Here is a 15,747-nt window from a genome sequence, read left to right on the forward strand (position 1 = left end):
GAAGGAAGCAGTGTAACTCCTCTGATCGCAGTTTCAGGCTGCTCAGGGAGTCGGAGGCTGCATTGGTCAGTTTTCCCCTCCTCACCCTTGCACCGTGATCACACGACTTCTGTTCCTCTGCAGCAGGCCCGGCCACGTAGAGACAAGATGGTGGCGATAGCAGTTTCCCAGCACAGGAAAGCTTGTCGGACCAGCGGCCTGGCACGGAGACAGCTGAATGCAGTAGCGCTATCCCGTGATTCGTTTCTAGAGGGGAGGGGCCCTCCTGGGAGAACGAGGCTGGTAGGAGAGCCACGGGTTCCCAAGGCCCTGTCAGGATCAATACTGGAAGCCTAAACAGCCTGTCATGCAGGAGAAGGGCTACAGCTTGGAAGGTGATGGCCTCCCAGGATCCCATGGACTCCCCTTCCCCATTGTCTCCGGCGATCCCATCGGGGGGTGGGGGGGAAGGTGCAGGCTCTGGGCTGGACAGGGGAGAGGATGGACATGGAGTTTTCTTCAGAATTTGTCTTGCATATACATAAGGCCTTTTTAACTAGGAAAAGCATTGGCTATAAAAGGCATTTCAGTAAGCCGTCTTGTCCTGCTGCAAAGAGGCTGAGGGACCACTTGGTCAGGGGACCTCCTTTTTTGGCTGGGCCTAGACCATCTTGAGGGGCTTTGGCAGCTTGGATGATTTGGACCTAGATGACCCGGAAGATGGTCTTGGGGTTGTTCCAGGGGTGGATCAGGATGGCCCAGCAGATCTCATAGCGGATGTCAATCAGAAAGCGGATAAGGACATGAGTGATCCAGAAGAGGTCCTGATAACGGAGGGAGATGACTCGCGGGTGGTTCTTTGATTACCTATTTCCTTGCATCATATTCTTATGACATCGTCACTTCATGGAGCCAGTCATGGAGGGGAGTTATTCCTTCATCCAAAGATATATTGATTAGTAATTAATAAGATGTATGCTATAACACTTCCCCCAGATCTAAGATTAGAAACTAGTCACCAAGAATTCAAAAAAAGACTTAAGACCTTTCTTTTCAAACAAGCCTTCCCAGACGCTTAATTCTACTCTGACGGACAGACATCCTATATATTAGGTATCTCCTAATCATGGACACCACACCAATTCCTTTTTTAAGACTCTGCAACGGAACAACTATCTTTGAGTTCAAAAAATTCATTTCTATATATATATTTGGCACTGTTAATACGCCTTTATTCTACATTAAATAGTTATACTGCTTATATTAAATAATATAATTTTTATGTATTACCAGTTAAACTATAATTTATTTTATCACTATGTTAAATTGTCATCTAGTTAAATTGTCATCTAGTATTACCAGTTAAACTATAATATTTATTTATCACTATGTTAAATTGTCATATAGTTATATTGTTCCATATGTTCTACTGTTCTATGTAAAGCTCCGCTCTCTGTTGGGCAGTTCATTGTTTTATGTAAACCGGAGTGATTTGTAGTCCCTACAAGAACTTCGGTATATAAAAATTAAAAATAAATAAATAAATAAATATAATACACCCCTTTCCTTCATCTTAAATCTTAGCAACTATTTTAGATCCCAAGGACAAGATGTCCTTTAATGCTCCTGGAGCATCATGTGAATTTTTTCACTATTTATCTCCTATGAAAAGGCGAAACAATTGTAGTTTCATCCAAGTGCAGCCTTAAAATAATTCTTGATTTCAGACAGTTATGACTTAATCATTCATTTCTTAATCAGATCATCAGCCTTTAGACACATGCAAAAAACAAAATGCTTAGCTCTGCGTGTTCTGTTCCATAGCATTACACTCTGCAAAACTGGCCTAGTATTGGAGACCCAAGAGGGTCTTTCTATTCTAATTCCACACTATCATTTTCCTTTCTTTCTCTTCATGATCGTAACGTGGCAAAATCTCCTCTGTTTTTGGTTGCTGGGTTGGGTGAAGTTATTCTCCATTTTTTTTTTAGCCCAAATGTGACCCAGCTTTGCCTGTCACTAATATTTTGCCCTGTAGTTATCTGTGGATTTTGCATTTTTGGGGTCCTCCCCCTGCTGTAATTCCACTTTTTTTGTGGGTTGTAGGTCAGGAATATAAATTTCCCCCTGACCATATGATCTTTGTCATTGCCTCTCCCCAAGAGGAGGATGAGTTTTGCAGTGTTGTTGGTATTTCCTCCCAACCAGAAAACTGATCAAGAGGGATCTTTCTGCAAGCCTGGTGGATTGTACCCAAGAAGAGTGGAAGAGCATTTTGAAGATTTTTTTTGAAGTTTTGGGTTTTGAATCAGTTTCCTGATAGATGGGCAAACCCCCACTATCTTGAAGGGCTGGATTCTGGATCTTTTGCCTTTGTGACCAGTCAACAGCAGAGGTTGGAGATTGTGGAGTTTTGATATTTTTTACAGAAACCGTTAGAATTATCTATTTTAGAAAATCTATTTTTGAACAAGGGGGTTTTGTTAACTTTCCAGCCTTTTTTTTATGCTGGAACTTGAGAGAGAGGGTATCCTACCCTCCAAGGGGAAGGGATTCTAGAGTTGGACACTGGTTCAGCTGGGAGAATAACTAGTAGGGGATTTACCATAAACAATGAAACTATTACTTTTTTGATTATGATTGTTCTAATGCTGTTCCTGATTTTCTTCTTGCTGGATTCTTATTTTCAAAATTTAAGTACATTTTCTTTGAACACCATTTTTGCACTCCGTGGTTATTTCTCCACTTGAGAATTCCTCTGACCAGTGACCCGGAAGAGTGATGAGAGTGATTTTCACGACTGTATCCACAGAGGTTGGGAATCTGTTTTAGATGATTACAATTTGTATATCATTAATGATGACTTTAGAAGAGTCTTGCAGCACTTGTAATCAGCCAGTTGCATTAACAACTTTTGATTGGGGTTGCCAAAAATTTAATGTGCATTCCTCTATTGATACAAAACACAGCTGCAAGTCTGCTTACTAGGGCTGGAATTAGAGTGCACATTACTTTGAAACAGTGAAAACTTCATTGGCTTCTATTACAATGGCAAACTCAGTTTAAGCTTATGGTGATTAAATTGTTGTATTCAGATGTGTCTTGTAGTTTTAAAAAAACATTTTTCAGACAAACTCTTGTCTGAGAGTTGAGATCATCGGGCCACTTATTAGTTATTCCTGATTTGCTCAAGTACAGCTACAAGTGACCTGCTCCTGTGCATCTTTTTATATAGGTCCTGTCATGTGGAATGCTCTACCAACAGCACTTAAGGATGAGGTTGATTGTAAAGAATTTAGGAAAAACTTAAGGCATTCTATTTTAGGCATGCTTTTCAGTAGGAGATATGTGCACCTCTGTTGTAGATTTCAGGCTTTTATGATGTGATCTATATATATGCTGTTTATTTAATATTTTTAGTGTTCATTGTATTTGATTTTATCTGTTTTAATTGCATTGTGATAATGATTTTGTAATGTGTAAAATGATTATGAATGTTTATGCTGTGATCTGTTCTGAACATTTGTGTGGAGGTAGCAGAATACAAGAAATATAAATAAACTAGCAGAAAGTGCCTGGCATTGTTTGGGTAGTCTCGTCTGTAATATCCTCTGTGTGTGCACCCATGTATGTGTGTGCCTGTGTCTGTATGTGTTTGTGAATGCCTGTGTGTGGCGATGCCTGTGTTTGTGCGTGAGTGTTTCTGCTTGTGTGTGTGTGTGTGTGTGTGTATATGCATGTGTGAGCTTGTGTTTGCTTATGCAAACTTGTACTTGCTTCCTGCACGTGGAAGTGCATCTATGTGTGTACACACCTGCCTGTCCTTGTGCGTGGAAGCATGAGAGACAGGGCTTCACAGACAGAGTTTATTAACTAATGTTACCTGGTGTTGCTCAGGCTATCTGGTCAATAACAGCCTGTGGGTGTGGTTGCTTGTGTGTATGTGTGATTGCCTATGCTTATATGGATATGCCTTTGCCTGTGTGAGACTGTCTCTAGCTAAATTGTATGTTTTTGTGTGTGTGTGTGTGTGTGTGTGTGTGTGTGTGAGACAGTGCTTTGCAGACAAAGCAGGCTGTCTTTGCACAGTATACATTCTACTGTTCTGGGTGCCACATAATAGCCTCAGACAGACACAACAGAGTGACCAACTGAGTGACCAACACAAGCTTTTGATATATATGTATAGATAGATAAGGTGATGGCAAAAACCAGAAAGCTGCTTGGTTGGATGAGGAAAGGAGCAGCTAGCAGAAAAAAGGTGATATTGCCCCTGTTTTGGTCCCTGGTGAGACCTTATTTGGAATATTGTATATAATTCTGGAGACCACATCTTCAAAACGATATAAACTGGTTAGTCCAGAGGGTGACTTCAATTAAGATGATCAGTGGTCATCTTTCTAAAGCATATGGGGACAGACTGAAAGATCTAAATATGTACACCCTAGAGGAAAGGCAGAATAGATGCTCTAGAACAGGGGATCATGGGATAAGAGTGAAAGGGAGTAGACTCAGGAAATATTTCTTTACAGAAAGGGTGGTAGATTCATGGAACAGCCTCCCCATGGGAATGGTGGCGACAAGGACAGTATCTGAATTCAAGAAAGTATGGTATAAACCCAGAGGTTTACTGGGGGATTGTAGGGGTTGTAAAGCTGAATAATTGATATGGATGGACAGACTAGATAGGCCGTATGTTTTTTTTGTGTCTGCCATTATGTTTCTGTGTTGATTATCAGTAAACATTTTTAGGTTTTGATTTTTTGTATAGCTGACAATGATGGTCTTATTCAGCATCAAATGGTTTTAGATTCCATATGCTTGTCTTTTGTTGCCCTTCTGTTCTGTTGCCATGATACTATTAGAGTCTATGTGATTATATATCCTATTTGCATATATTGCAGTAAACAGTTTGAAAATTGTAGCTGAACAAGGAATTAGTCAGTAGTTTTTGGTAGCATTATGTCTGCCTTTGAAAGGAGAAATGTTCTTCCTGCTATTAGCATTGAGATGTTATTCTTACTGTTTGATCAATTGATTTTTGCAGTTTGCCAGGCCTTGATGGAGAGTCGTTAAATGAATGAAAAGTTGGGCGTTACTTCTAGCCATTCCATAATTTTGATGTTTGCCTTTTCCATGTTCCTCTGTATGCTGTGTAGCCAATTGTTGGTTTGCTCAATTGAATTCTCATAGAAATTTATCCAGAACAGTTTTTGTTTCAGATTTTGTTGGTGCTTAATACAATACCCCAGTTTCCTGTACAACTGCTCTGGATTCACTCCAAATGTTTTATTTTGATCTCTCTCATTTCTGTTTTCTTCATATCTTTCCCATGTGGTTGTTAGGAATTTCTACTGAAGATCTTTTGTGTCTTTCGGAATCTGATGAAGTTGAGTGTCTTCCCCCGTGACTGGATGGTGATGAGGCTGCTTACCAGCAAGTAAGTCTGTAGAAATTAGATTTTGTTGGTGACTACTCTGCAGCATTTTGGTGTTAATTCACTAACCTGTAGCTTTTGTTTTCTTCAAAAGTTAACCCTGGTTATAATTGTAGCTTAGTCCAGACACTGACAGTGATTATTGAGGATTACCTGGCCAAATCCCTTTGAAGCAAAGGGAATATTTAGTGGTTGATGAGGAGAAATCAGATTTGCTGAACAAATATTTCTGTTCAGTGTTCACTGAGAAAGGGCTTGAAATAGGCCCACAGAAAACTGCCACAAATAGGATTGGAAATAGGTAGACCTCAATACATTTTCAGAAGACTGTGAGATGCATGCAAAACTAAAAGTAGATCTAAGGATATTAAGGAAGCCTAGGGACATTCAAGCAGCAACATTGTCTAACATTTTCAACACTTATATAGAGTCAGGAATGGTTCCAAAGACTTGGAGATGAGCAGATGTATTTCTTCTTCACAAAAGTGGAAATAAGGAAAAGTGTGAAAACTACTTGCCGATTAGTATGACCTTGGTGGTGAGTAAATGAATGGAATCCTTGCTTAAACAAAGGATAGTGCAGTTCTGGAATCCATTGAATTACAAGATCTGAGGCAGCATGGTTTTACCAGATTTAGGTCTTATCAGGCAAATCTAATCTATTTCTTTAAATGAGTGACTAGAGAATTGAATCAGGGGAGAATGCTAGAAGTAGTCTATGTGGTTGGTGACTTATAAACAGAGTGCCCTAGCTATGATCCTTAACGTGACTAACAGGTTTAGAAACTAATTGAGTAGTGATATCCACAAAACAAATGCAGGAGCGAGAAACTGCACTTCAAGCATTCAGCAACAACAAATCGGGAAATGCAGTAGAGTTTAATGAGTCCCAAAACAACATAAGAGTAGTTGTAAAATTAACTTTTTATTGGCGGCAACTCCATTGCTTTGAAAAGGCACAGTTTTAGACAGGGTCCCCCGACACGGACCCGTGTTTCGCCAAACACGGCTGATTCAGGAGGGACGTATTTAAAGCGGGGTTCATAGGCTGTAACAGAAAGAACAATTTAAATGGGGGGAACTCATGGCAAAAGATCCAAAATTGAACAACACAGATAGAAATTCATAATCAAATCATTACACATTATTTTAACGTAATACTTTCAAAGTAATACTCACATACAATTTTACAAAGAAAGAAGGAACAGGCAGTGCCGGCAGATTATACATTTAAAGAAACCAAAAATTGGCGCCAGGATTTTTGGCCAGTCATGATGAGATAAACCCCTATTTAATAAGCGAAGTGACCAGTCCAAAAATGAAAAACTAATCGGGAAGTTCATTCCAAAGAAAGAGGGGTTACCAGTGGTGTACCACAGGGATTGGCCCTCAGTCTAGTTCTCTTCAACATTTTCATTACCAATATTACAGATGGACTATCGGGAAAAGTTTGCCTTTTTGTTGATGATACCAAAATTTGCAACAAGGTAGACACCCTGGAAGGTGTGGAAAGTATGAGAATGGATCTAGTGAGACTTGAGCAATAATCTAGAGTCTGGTCACTAAGATTTAATGCAAAAAAAGACATGGTTATGCATATGGTTTGCAAAAATCCAAAGGTGCAGTACACAATGGAGGAGAAGTTCTATGCACAAAAAAAGAGTAGGATCTGGAGAGAATCATATCTGATTATCTTAAAGTGGCCAAACAGGTAGATTAGGGATGATCAAACTTAGGGCCCCGAATTAGATGGGTTTTCAGGGTATATCTAATGAATATGCATGAAATTTATTTGCATGCACTACCTTCTATGTTTGCAAATATTTCTCATTCATATTCATTAAGGGTATCCTGAAAACCTGACTGGCTTGGGAGGGGGGTGTGCGCCCAAGAACAGTTTGAGCAACCCTGAGGTAATAAAATGATGGCAAAATCAGAAGGATTTTTGGGTGCATAGGGAAAGGAATAACTAGTAGGAGAAATGAGATTGTAGTGCCTCTGTGTAAATCTTTGGTGAGAATTGGAGTATTGTGTGCAATTCTGGAGATCATACCTTCAAAAGGATGTAAACCAAATAGAATTGAGCCAGAGGGGCAGAGCATTAAAATGTTCTTCATCATTATAATGGTTTTCATCTTAAAGCATATGGGGACAGGCTTAAAGATCTAAACATGTATGCTCTGGAAGGAAGAAGGGAAAAAGGAGACATGATAGAGACATTTAAGTACCTCCAAAGAATAAATGCAAAGGAGAATCTAGAATCAGGGTTCATGGGATGAGGGTGAAAGGGGATAGACTCAGAAGTAATCTAAGGAAATAGTTCTGTATGGAAAGGTTTGTGGATGCATGGAAGTGTTGGAGATGAGGACAATAAGAGAGTTAAAAAAAAACATGGGATGAACACAGATGATCTCTGAGAACGAGAAAGGGACTATAAAGCTGGGCAGAAGATGTGGATGGGTACATTAGATAGACTGTTTTGTGTTTATCTACTATCAAGTTTTATGTTTCTGTGAAGCATCTTCCTTTTTAAGTTGTAGAGGCAGGCAGTGGAGCTCTTATTTCTTCTTGCAACTGAAATGGGGATATTAGCATTCAAGTCTTTAATACAAAAAGAGAAAGCTAGTCCTGGTGATTATAGCCTAGATTTGTCAAAGGTATCTGAATATGTTGCAAGCAAAGGTACTAGAGTCTTAATTTCAGCAAGAATCTCTCACTCAGTCCTAAAACAGTTTCCTTTTTTAAATAAAAATTATTTAATATATATATATTAAAAATTTAATCAAGAATAGAAACATCTTTAACAGAAATAAATATATATGCATGAAACAAATTGGAAATTCTTTTTATAATCTTCCAAAATGGAAAGAAAACAAATCTCATATATGAGAATGTGAGGATTGCAAGCTGAGTAATAATTTGACAAGTCCCCAAAATAGAGGTGAGAGGAATAGAGGAAAAAAATTCATGAAACAGAACTCCAAAGGGGAATATAGGGGAAAAAAATACTCAAGAACCTTGACCATCATTCACGGGCTCATATAAAAGACTGAACACTCACAATATCTAATTTGAGATATACTTCTAAGGGTGCACTTCAACAGACCTATGAGCTTCACAATCTTCCATAAACTTATTCAGCTAAGAAGGGCAAAAAAAATAAAGCAAGCTCCTTGATACTTAATAATACACGTTAGTGGAAACTTGAGGAAAAAACATCAGCCCCCAGCTGCACAATACATACTTCTTTTGATCTGTGCAGTTTTACAGAGGTCATAAGAACATACGATTTGCCATACTGGGTCAGAGCAAAGGTCTATCAAGCCCAGTATTCTGTTTCCGACCATGACCATTCCAGGTCACAAATACCTGGCAGAATTCCAAAAGGTCAGTAGATTCCATGCAGCTTATCCCTGGGTTAAGCAATGGATTTCCCCAAGTCCATCTTAATGGTTGGTGGACTTTTCTTCAAGGAGCGTGTCTAAGCATTTTTTAAACACAACTACACTAACATCTTTCACCATATCCTCCAGCAATAAATCTTAGAGTCAGGGAAAACCTTAACTTTCTGCTGAAAAATAAAACATCTATATTCACAAAAAAAGCCTTAAAAATCCAGTACCTTTTGGCTTCTAGTGCAAGAGTCACAAGCAAAGTGGCTCTTGTCATCACCACTTCCTGTGATTGCTCCAGAAATGCCATCAGATTTAAGTTCACTTCTTAATCTAGTTCACCTGCTGCTCCATTAGTCCCAGGCATACTCTAAGAGCATGCCAAAAAGGTTGTGACATATAAAGAAGATTTAAAAGGTTCACTTTGACTCTTTTTGAGCAACGGTATAATTTCTTGTGGACAACAATTCGTTTGGAGGGTCCCTGAAGCAGCAGGACGCGAAACGTGATATCATGTCGGACTCTGGACTCTAACTAAGGGGAAGTACTTCTTTTTTGTATTTTTATTTAAAACATTAAAAAGATTTCTTCACAAAAACTTAAAAATTAAAAAATTCTTAAAAATCCGATGAATATGGACTGATGATTAAAGGTGACCCTGAGCGGTGAAAATTCTGAGCAAAAGCAATGCTCCATATCTGTGGGATGGTATGACGATCCAAATTATAAAATACAAAATATTTAGGGGCAGATTTTCAAAGGGTTACGCGCATAACCCCCGAAAGGCTGCCCTTAAGCTGCCCCTGCACGCGCCGAGCCTATCTCGCGCAAGCCCCGGGACGCATGTATGTCCTGGGGCTTTGAAAAAGGGGCGGGAAGGGGGCGGGTCAGGAGGTGGTCCGGGGGCATGGCGGAGGTTTGGGGGTGGTCCCGAGTTGTCCGGCATAGTGGCTGGAGGCGAGCCGTAGCTTCTACGATAAAGGTTTGGAGGGGGTTTTAGATAGGGCTGGGGGGCAGGTTAGATTGGGGAAGGTGCAGGGGGGCGGGAGGGAACGGAGGAAAGCTGTGCGGCTCGGCGCACACAAGTTGCACAATTGTGCACCCCCTTGAGCGCACCGACCCTGGATTTTATAACATGCGCGCGGGCGTAGATTTATTCGCGCCAGGTTGCGCAAACAAATCGACGCCCATGCACACCTTTTAAAATCTACCCCTTAATGTATAGCTCTCTGAATATAAGATCACTTAAATTTTGGTTGCAATGTTTTTTAGGATATATAATTGTTTTCATTGATAAAGGGATGATTTTGTGAATAGTATTGGTGATACCCTAAGAACATGCCATACTGGGTCAGACCAAAGGTTCATCAAGCCCAGTATCCTGTTTCCAACAGTGGCCAATCCAGATCACTAGTACCTGGCAGGATCCCAAGGGATAGGATAGATTCAATGCTGCATATCTCAGGGATAAGCAGTGGATTTCTGCAACTCCACCTTAATAATAGTTTATGAACTTTTCCTCTAGGAACTTGTCCAAACATTTTTTAAACCCAGCTACACTAACAGCTTTCACCACATCCTCTGGCATCAAATTCTAGAGCTTAGTTATGTATTGAGTTAAAAAATATTTTTTATACATTTTATGTTTCAACTCTTTTATTAGATGCAAAAGAAAAAACAGCAACAAACTTATCCTTCAGGTATTGTGCTTTATTGTGTATCCTAAAGACAATTGCATACAAACATTTATTTTTCCTAATATATCCGTATCCACCCCCCACATATAGACATTACTAATTCCCTCTCTTCTTACCCTTTATTTACCAAATCTCTGGATCCATAAGTCCAGAGTCATTCTGGCATTATCCATTTCGAAGATGTATGCATGTATAACCTCTGTGCACTCACGGTCCACTATTAATAGTCAGATTTTGCACTCTAGGAGACATTGCCTGGATGTACTTCTCCCAAACTGTCATAAACAAATTCCAACGACAAAAAGTGTATTTTGAGACCATATGCTCCATGTCATGCAACAAGTTTCTGCATTGCCAAAAGGAGGGTGCATTTTCCCCTCTTCAACAAACATGGATGGTCCTCTTGCCTATAATACAGGCTTCCCAAACAAACAATCTACCTCTCCTTGTCTTAAAAAGCGCTGGGGGAAATTGTTCAAATAGCATAGCTTCTGGGGAGTTTGGAATGTCATACCCTATAATTCTTGATATATAACTAGCTATCTTGGCCCACAGCAGTTGGATATTCGGACACAACCAAAAGACATGCGAAAGTGTACCCACTTCTACTCCACAATGTCCACAGAGATCCATATGAGAAAATCCAGCTCTATATGCTTGGGACTGTGAGACACATGCCCTCCTCAGGAATTTATATTGCAGCTCTCTAATGTACATGTTAGTGGAAAGTTCCTTCAGATGTTTAAAACAAGATCTCAGTGTTATTTCTGTAATTGCAAAGTTGCCATTATTCTTCCATCTATTGAGCAAAAGCTCAAAACTCATCTACGGAGCACATTTTTGCAATCCCTTGTGTAATCTAGACATGGATAGCTTTTTGATTATATCAAATTTAAAGTCTTCCATGGACTCCATAAAAGAGGAATCCAACTCATTTGCAGGTAATGAGGAGATACGTTTCAGTTGCATATAAGAGAAATAACTATTATCATTCAAATGATATTGTTTCAGTTCCTGAAAGAATAACATCTTATCCCCTACACCCATTACGCATTGCACCTGAGATATACCATTCCTCTTCCATCTTTGGAAATCAGTCGTATTAGTTCCAGGCAAGATATCAGAATTCCCTTGTATTGGTAAAAACTGAGTGCAGGATGGTGACTTCTGAAACAATTTTAGTAATTTAACCCCACTTAAGAGGTAATATCATAATACTCTTTATTCAGCCTTGTGGCAGTTTGCCATAAGGGGCATGAAGAACATATTTCAAGTCTAGAGAATTCAATAATGCCTGTTTGCCATTCAAATTGACATATTCTATTAGTTTTAAATAAGTCACTTAGTAACTTCATTGTGTGTCCCCTAGTGTTAGAATTTTTTTGAAAGAGAACACAACCAATTAATATTTACTCGTTCCATTCCACTCATTATTTTATAGATCTCTATCTTATCACCCCTCAGCCATCTGTGCTTCAAGCAATGGCATGTACTGAACCCCCACAGTTGAGGGGAAAGTGCTTGTACTGGAAATTTTAACACATCAGTTAGACATTTATTTCAGTATAGAAATAGAAGACTTGGGAAAATTAATGAACTGCAAATGTATTTTCTTTCATTGTCAAAACCCCATTCAGAACTGAACTGGGATTGGTCCATTTACTGACAGTGCAATGAATAAATGAATACTAAATTTTGGCAGGCTGTCAGTGCCTCCAGCACTTACAGGTCAATATTCAGATAGTTTATTTGGTTAAGTTGGGAACTTACAGTAGCTAGGCAAACCATGGGTTTTATATTTCCTGCAACTCTGTTTAGCTAGATAAAAGTTAGTGACATTTCAGGGGGGGTTAAGTTATATAACTTATCCAGCTAACTCATACTTTCAGAGTTAGCTGGATAACTTATCTGGCTAATTCTGTTTTTGCCAAAAAGCAGTCAACATGTTAGCCAGATAAGTTAATCTACTAACTAGGATTTCTTTAGCATTCAGATAGGTCAATCCCAACAAGCAGATTATGCACCTCTGCCAGCAGATGGAGACGGAGCAAAAGCTGACATCACAGCTTACAGGCCCTCCCTGACTTCAGCCCGCAAGTATTCTACATCTCCAGCAGAGGGTGGACATGCATTTCCCTTTGAGGGAATTGCCTGTGAGTGGAAAAAATTGTAAAAAGTAGAAAGAAGTTGGAAAGGAGATGTCTATGATCTGCTGCCGGTCTTCCTAGTAGGGACCCAGATGGCACGGATGATGAAGTCAATCCTTATTCCCTGGAGGATGGGGAAATTCCTCAGGGATTGGAGCTGTATAGAACTATGTTGCAGTTCTTTCATAGAGATAAGTTACTGGCTCTGATTTCCAAGACATTGAAGATACTGCGAGTACCTGGGGCTGAATCCATGTCTGAGCCAAATAAATTTCCCATTTTGATTTCTTTGTGTGTTTCTTCCCTATTATGGAGGCCATTCAGGAATTGAGAGATCTTGACTGGGGCATCCCGGAAGCTAATTTCAAGGGCAGATGAGTCTTGGAAGGACTGTACCCCCTGGATCCAGCTGTGAGAGAACAACTGCAACTTAGAGCAACTGAAAGTGGATGCCCTTGTGTGTGCCATTACCAAGCGGTCGACTATTCCTGTAGAAGGGGGAGCGGCCTTGAAGGATGCACAGGATAGGAGAATTGAGGCTATCCTTAAGCAGGCCTTTGAAGCTATGACAATGAATTTGCAGATAGCTTCTTGTTGTTCACTGGTGGAGTCGGCAATAGCGGCTAGGCATCAGTTATGGCTGAGAAATTGGTTGGCTGATGCAACCTCCAAGTCTAACCTTAGAAATTTGCTCTTTAAGGACTCACTCTTATTTGGGAGAGAACAGGAGAAAATGGTGATAAGTGGGGTAAGTCCCAGGTTCCTCGATTGCCAGAGGATAAGAAACAGACAGCACGCTCCTTCAGAATGAGAGGTCGTGCTAGGGGATCCAAACATTTTCAACCCTACAGAGAAGCAGCCTTTCAGAGGGCTTAACCTTTGGGTAGGTCTCAGTCTTTTCATCCTAGGCAGTCCAAACAGGGCGCAGGCTCGGGTAGTGGAGGCCTTCTGAGCCTACCAATGAAGGTGTGCCGACCCACACCCCGGGAACAGGAGAAGGGGGTCATCTCCCTCTCTGCTATCAGAGGTGGGTCGAAATCATGTCAGACCAGTAGGTTATGGAGGTGATATGAGATGGCTATGCACTGGAGTTTCGCAATGTTCCTCGGGATGTGTTCATAGTGCCTCTCTGCAACTCTCCACAGAAGAGACAGGTAGAAGAGTGTACGTTGTGAAGACTTTTCAATCTGCAGGCTGTATTTCCAGTACCCATGTCTCAAGAAAATACGGGCTGATATTCCATTTGTTTCATTGTGCCCAAGAAGGAGTGCTCTTTTCACCCCATCCTGGATCTCAAGGGAGTCAAACATTTGCATGTGACTCGTTTTTGCATGGTGATAATGGCAGTACAGTCGGAGAAGTTTCTTGATTTGTCTGAGACATGCCTGAATATTCCCATCCGACTAGAGCATCAATTATTTCAGCATTTCACAGTTTTGGGGAATCCTTATCAGTTTCAAGTGCTACCTTTTGGTTTGGCCACTGCGCCCAGAACTTTTTCCAAGGTTATGGTGGTGGTGGTGAGGGAGTTGAAAAAGGATGGATCCTGGTGCACCCATACTTGGACGATAGGCTGATTGTGGCCAAGAGTCTGGAAGAGAGCCTCCGGGTTTTATGCAAGGTGATCTCCTTGTTGCAGGAGCTATGTTGGGTGGTGAACCTGGCCAAGAGCAATCTTCAGCCATCACAGTCGCTAGAGTATCTTGGTGTTTGGTTCAACATGAAAAAGGATAGGGTGTTCCTGCTGGAGGGCCATATTCAGAAGCTGATGGTGAACACAGTACGCCTGACACTGTGGTCCTATATAAAGGTGCTCAGATTGATGGTGGCGACCCTGGAGGTGGTGCTGTGTGCGAGGGCACATATGGATCCTCTTCAATGCACTCTGCTGTCTTGTTGGAACCTACAGTCTCAGGACTATTAGATTCCGCTTCACCAACAGCTGGAGTCTGCACTCACCTGCAGCTGTGGTTAAAAGCAAATCATCTGACAAACGTGGTTTCCCTAAGATCACTGGACTGGCTAGTACTCACTTCAGATGCGAGCCTCCAGGGTTGGGGAGCTCATGATAAGGAGCTGATAGCGCAAGGGCGCTGGAGTGCAGAAGAGTCTCTTTGGGACATCAATCAGCTGGAAGCCCGTGTGGTCCAGTTGGCTTGCTTGCGGTTCAGCGACCGATTGCAGGGTCGAGCAGACCTAATGTCGAACAATGCAACCTCAGTGGCTTACATGAATCAGCAGGGAGGAACCAAGAACCAGTAAGTGTTGCAGGAAATAGCCCAACTTATGGAATAGACAGAAGTGTATTTTCAGGAGATCTCAACCTCTCACATTGCAGAAAAAGACAATGTAAGAGCTGACTTTCTCAGCAGACATAGTCCGGATCCAGGAGAATAGGAATTGTCAAACAAGGCGTTTCAGCTAATACTGGATCACTTGGGCCTTCCATTTCTAGATCTGCTGGTGACTTCTCGCAATATGAAGGTTCCTCACTTCTTCAGTCGCAGGAGTAATCCAAAGTCCTTGGTCATCGATGCCCTCCTGCTGGAGTAGCTGGAGGGCAAGCTGCTGTATGCTTTTCCCCCATAGCCCATGTTGGGCAGAATGATTCAGAAGTTCGAGAATCACAGTGGGATGGTACTTCTAGTGGGAAAAGATTAGCCCAGGAAACTGTGGTACGCAGAATTGCGAAGGCTCCTGGTGAACTCTCCCCTCGCTTTCCATTGCACAGGGATCTGTTATGGCAGAGGCCTGTTCTTCATGAAGAACAGACTCGATTTTGTCTTATGGTATGTCCCTTGAGAGGGTTCAGTTGCTGGTGTGGATATTCCACTACGGTGATTGCCACCTTGCTATGAGCAAGAAAGTTCTCCGCTTCCTTAGACTATGTGCGTGTCTGATGAGTGTTTGAGGCTTGGTGTGAGGATTGAGGGGTTCTTCCTCATTTGTTTAAGATCCCACTCATTTTGGAATTTTTGCAGGATGGATTGAATAAAGGGCTGGCCCTTAATTCATTAAAAGTACAGGTGGCAGCTCTTGCTGTTTCCGAGGTTAGGTGAATGGTGGAGTCTTGTCAAGTAATCCAGATGCAGTCC

The 15,747-nt window shown here is 41.1% G+C and overlaps 1 protein-coding gene across 4 annotated transcripts in view; it reads left to right on the forward strand.

The window, feature by feature from the left end:
- Positions 1 to 15,747, forward strand: part of DOCK3 (dedicator of cytokinesis 3) — a 1,203,328-nt gene that overhangs the window by 909,306 nt on the left and 278,275 nt on the right. For all 4 annotated transcript variants that reach the window (XM_029599541.1, XM_029599543.1, XM_029599542.1 and 1 more), the window contains one exon: positions 5,325 to 5,419. In XM_029599541.1, the coding sequence (XP_029455401.1) occupies positions 5,325 to 5,419 (95 nt within the window). The remainder of the gene's footprint in view (positions 1 to 5,324; positions 5,420 to 15,747) is intronic.

This window comes from Rhinatrema bivittatum, chromosome 4 (genome assembly GCF_901001135.1).
Source record: "Rhinatrema bivittatum chromosome 4, aRhiBiv1.1, whole genome shotgun sequence".
Taxonomy (NCBI): domain Eukaryota; kingdom Metazoa; phylum Chordata; class Amphibia; order Gymnophiona; family Rhinatrematidae; genus Rhinatrema; species Rhinatrema bivittatum.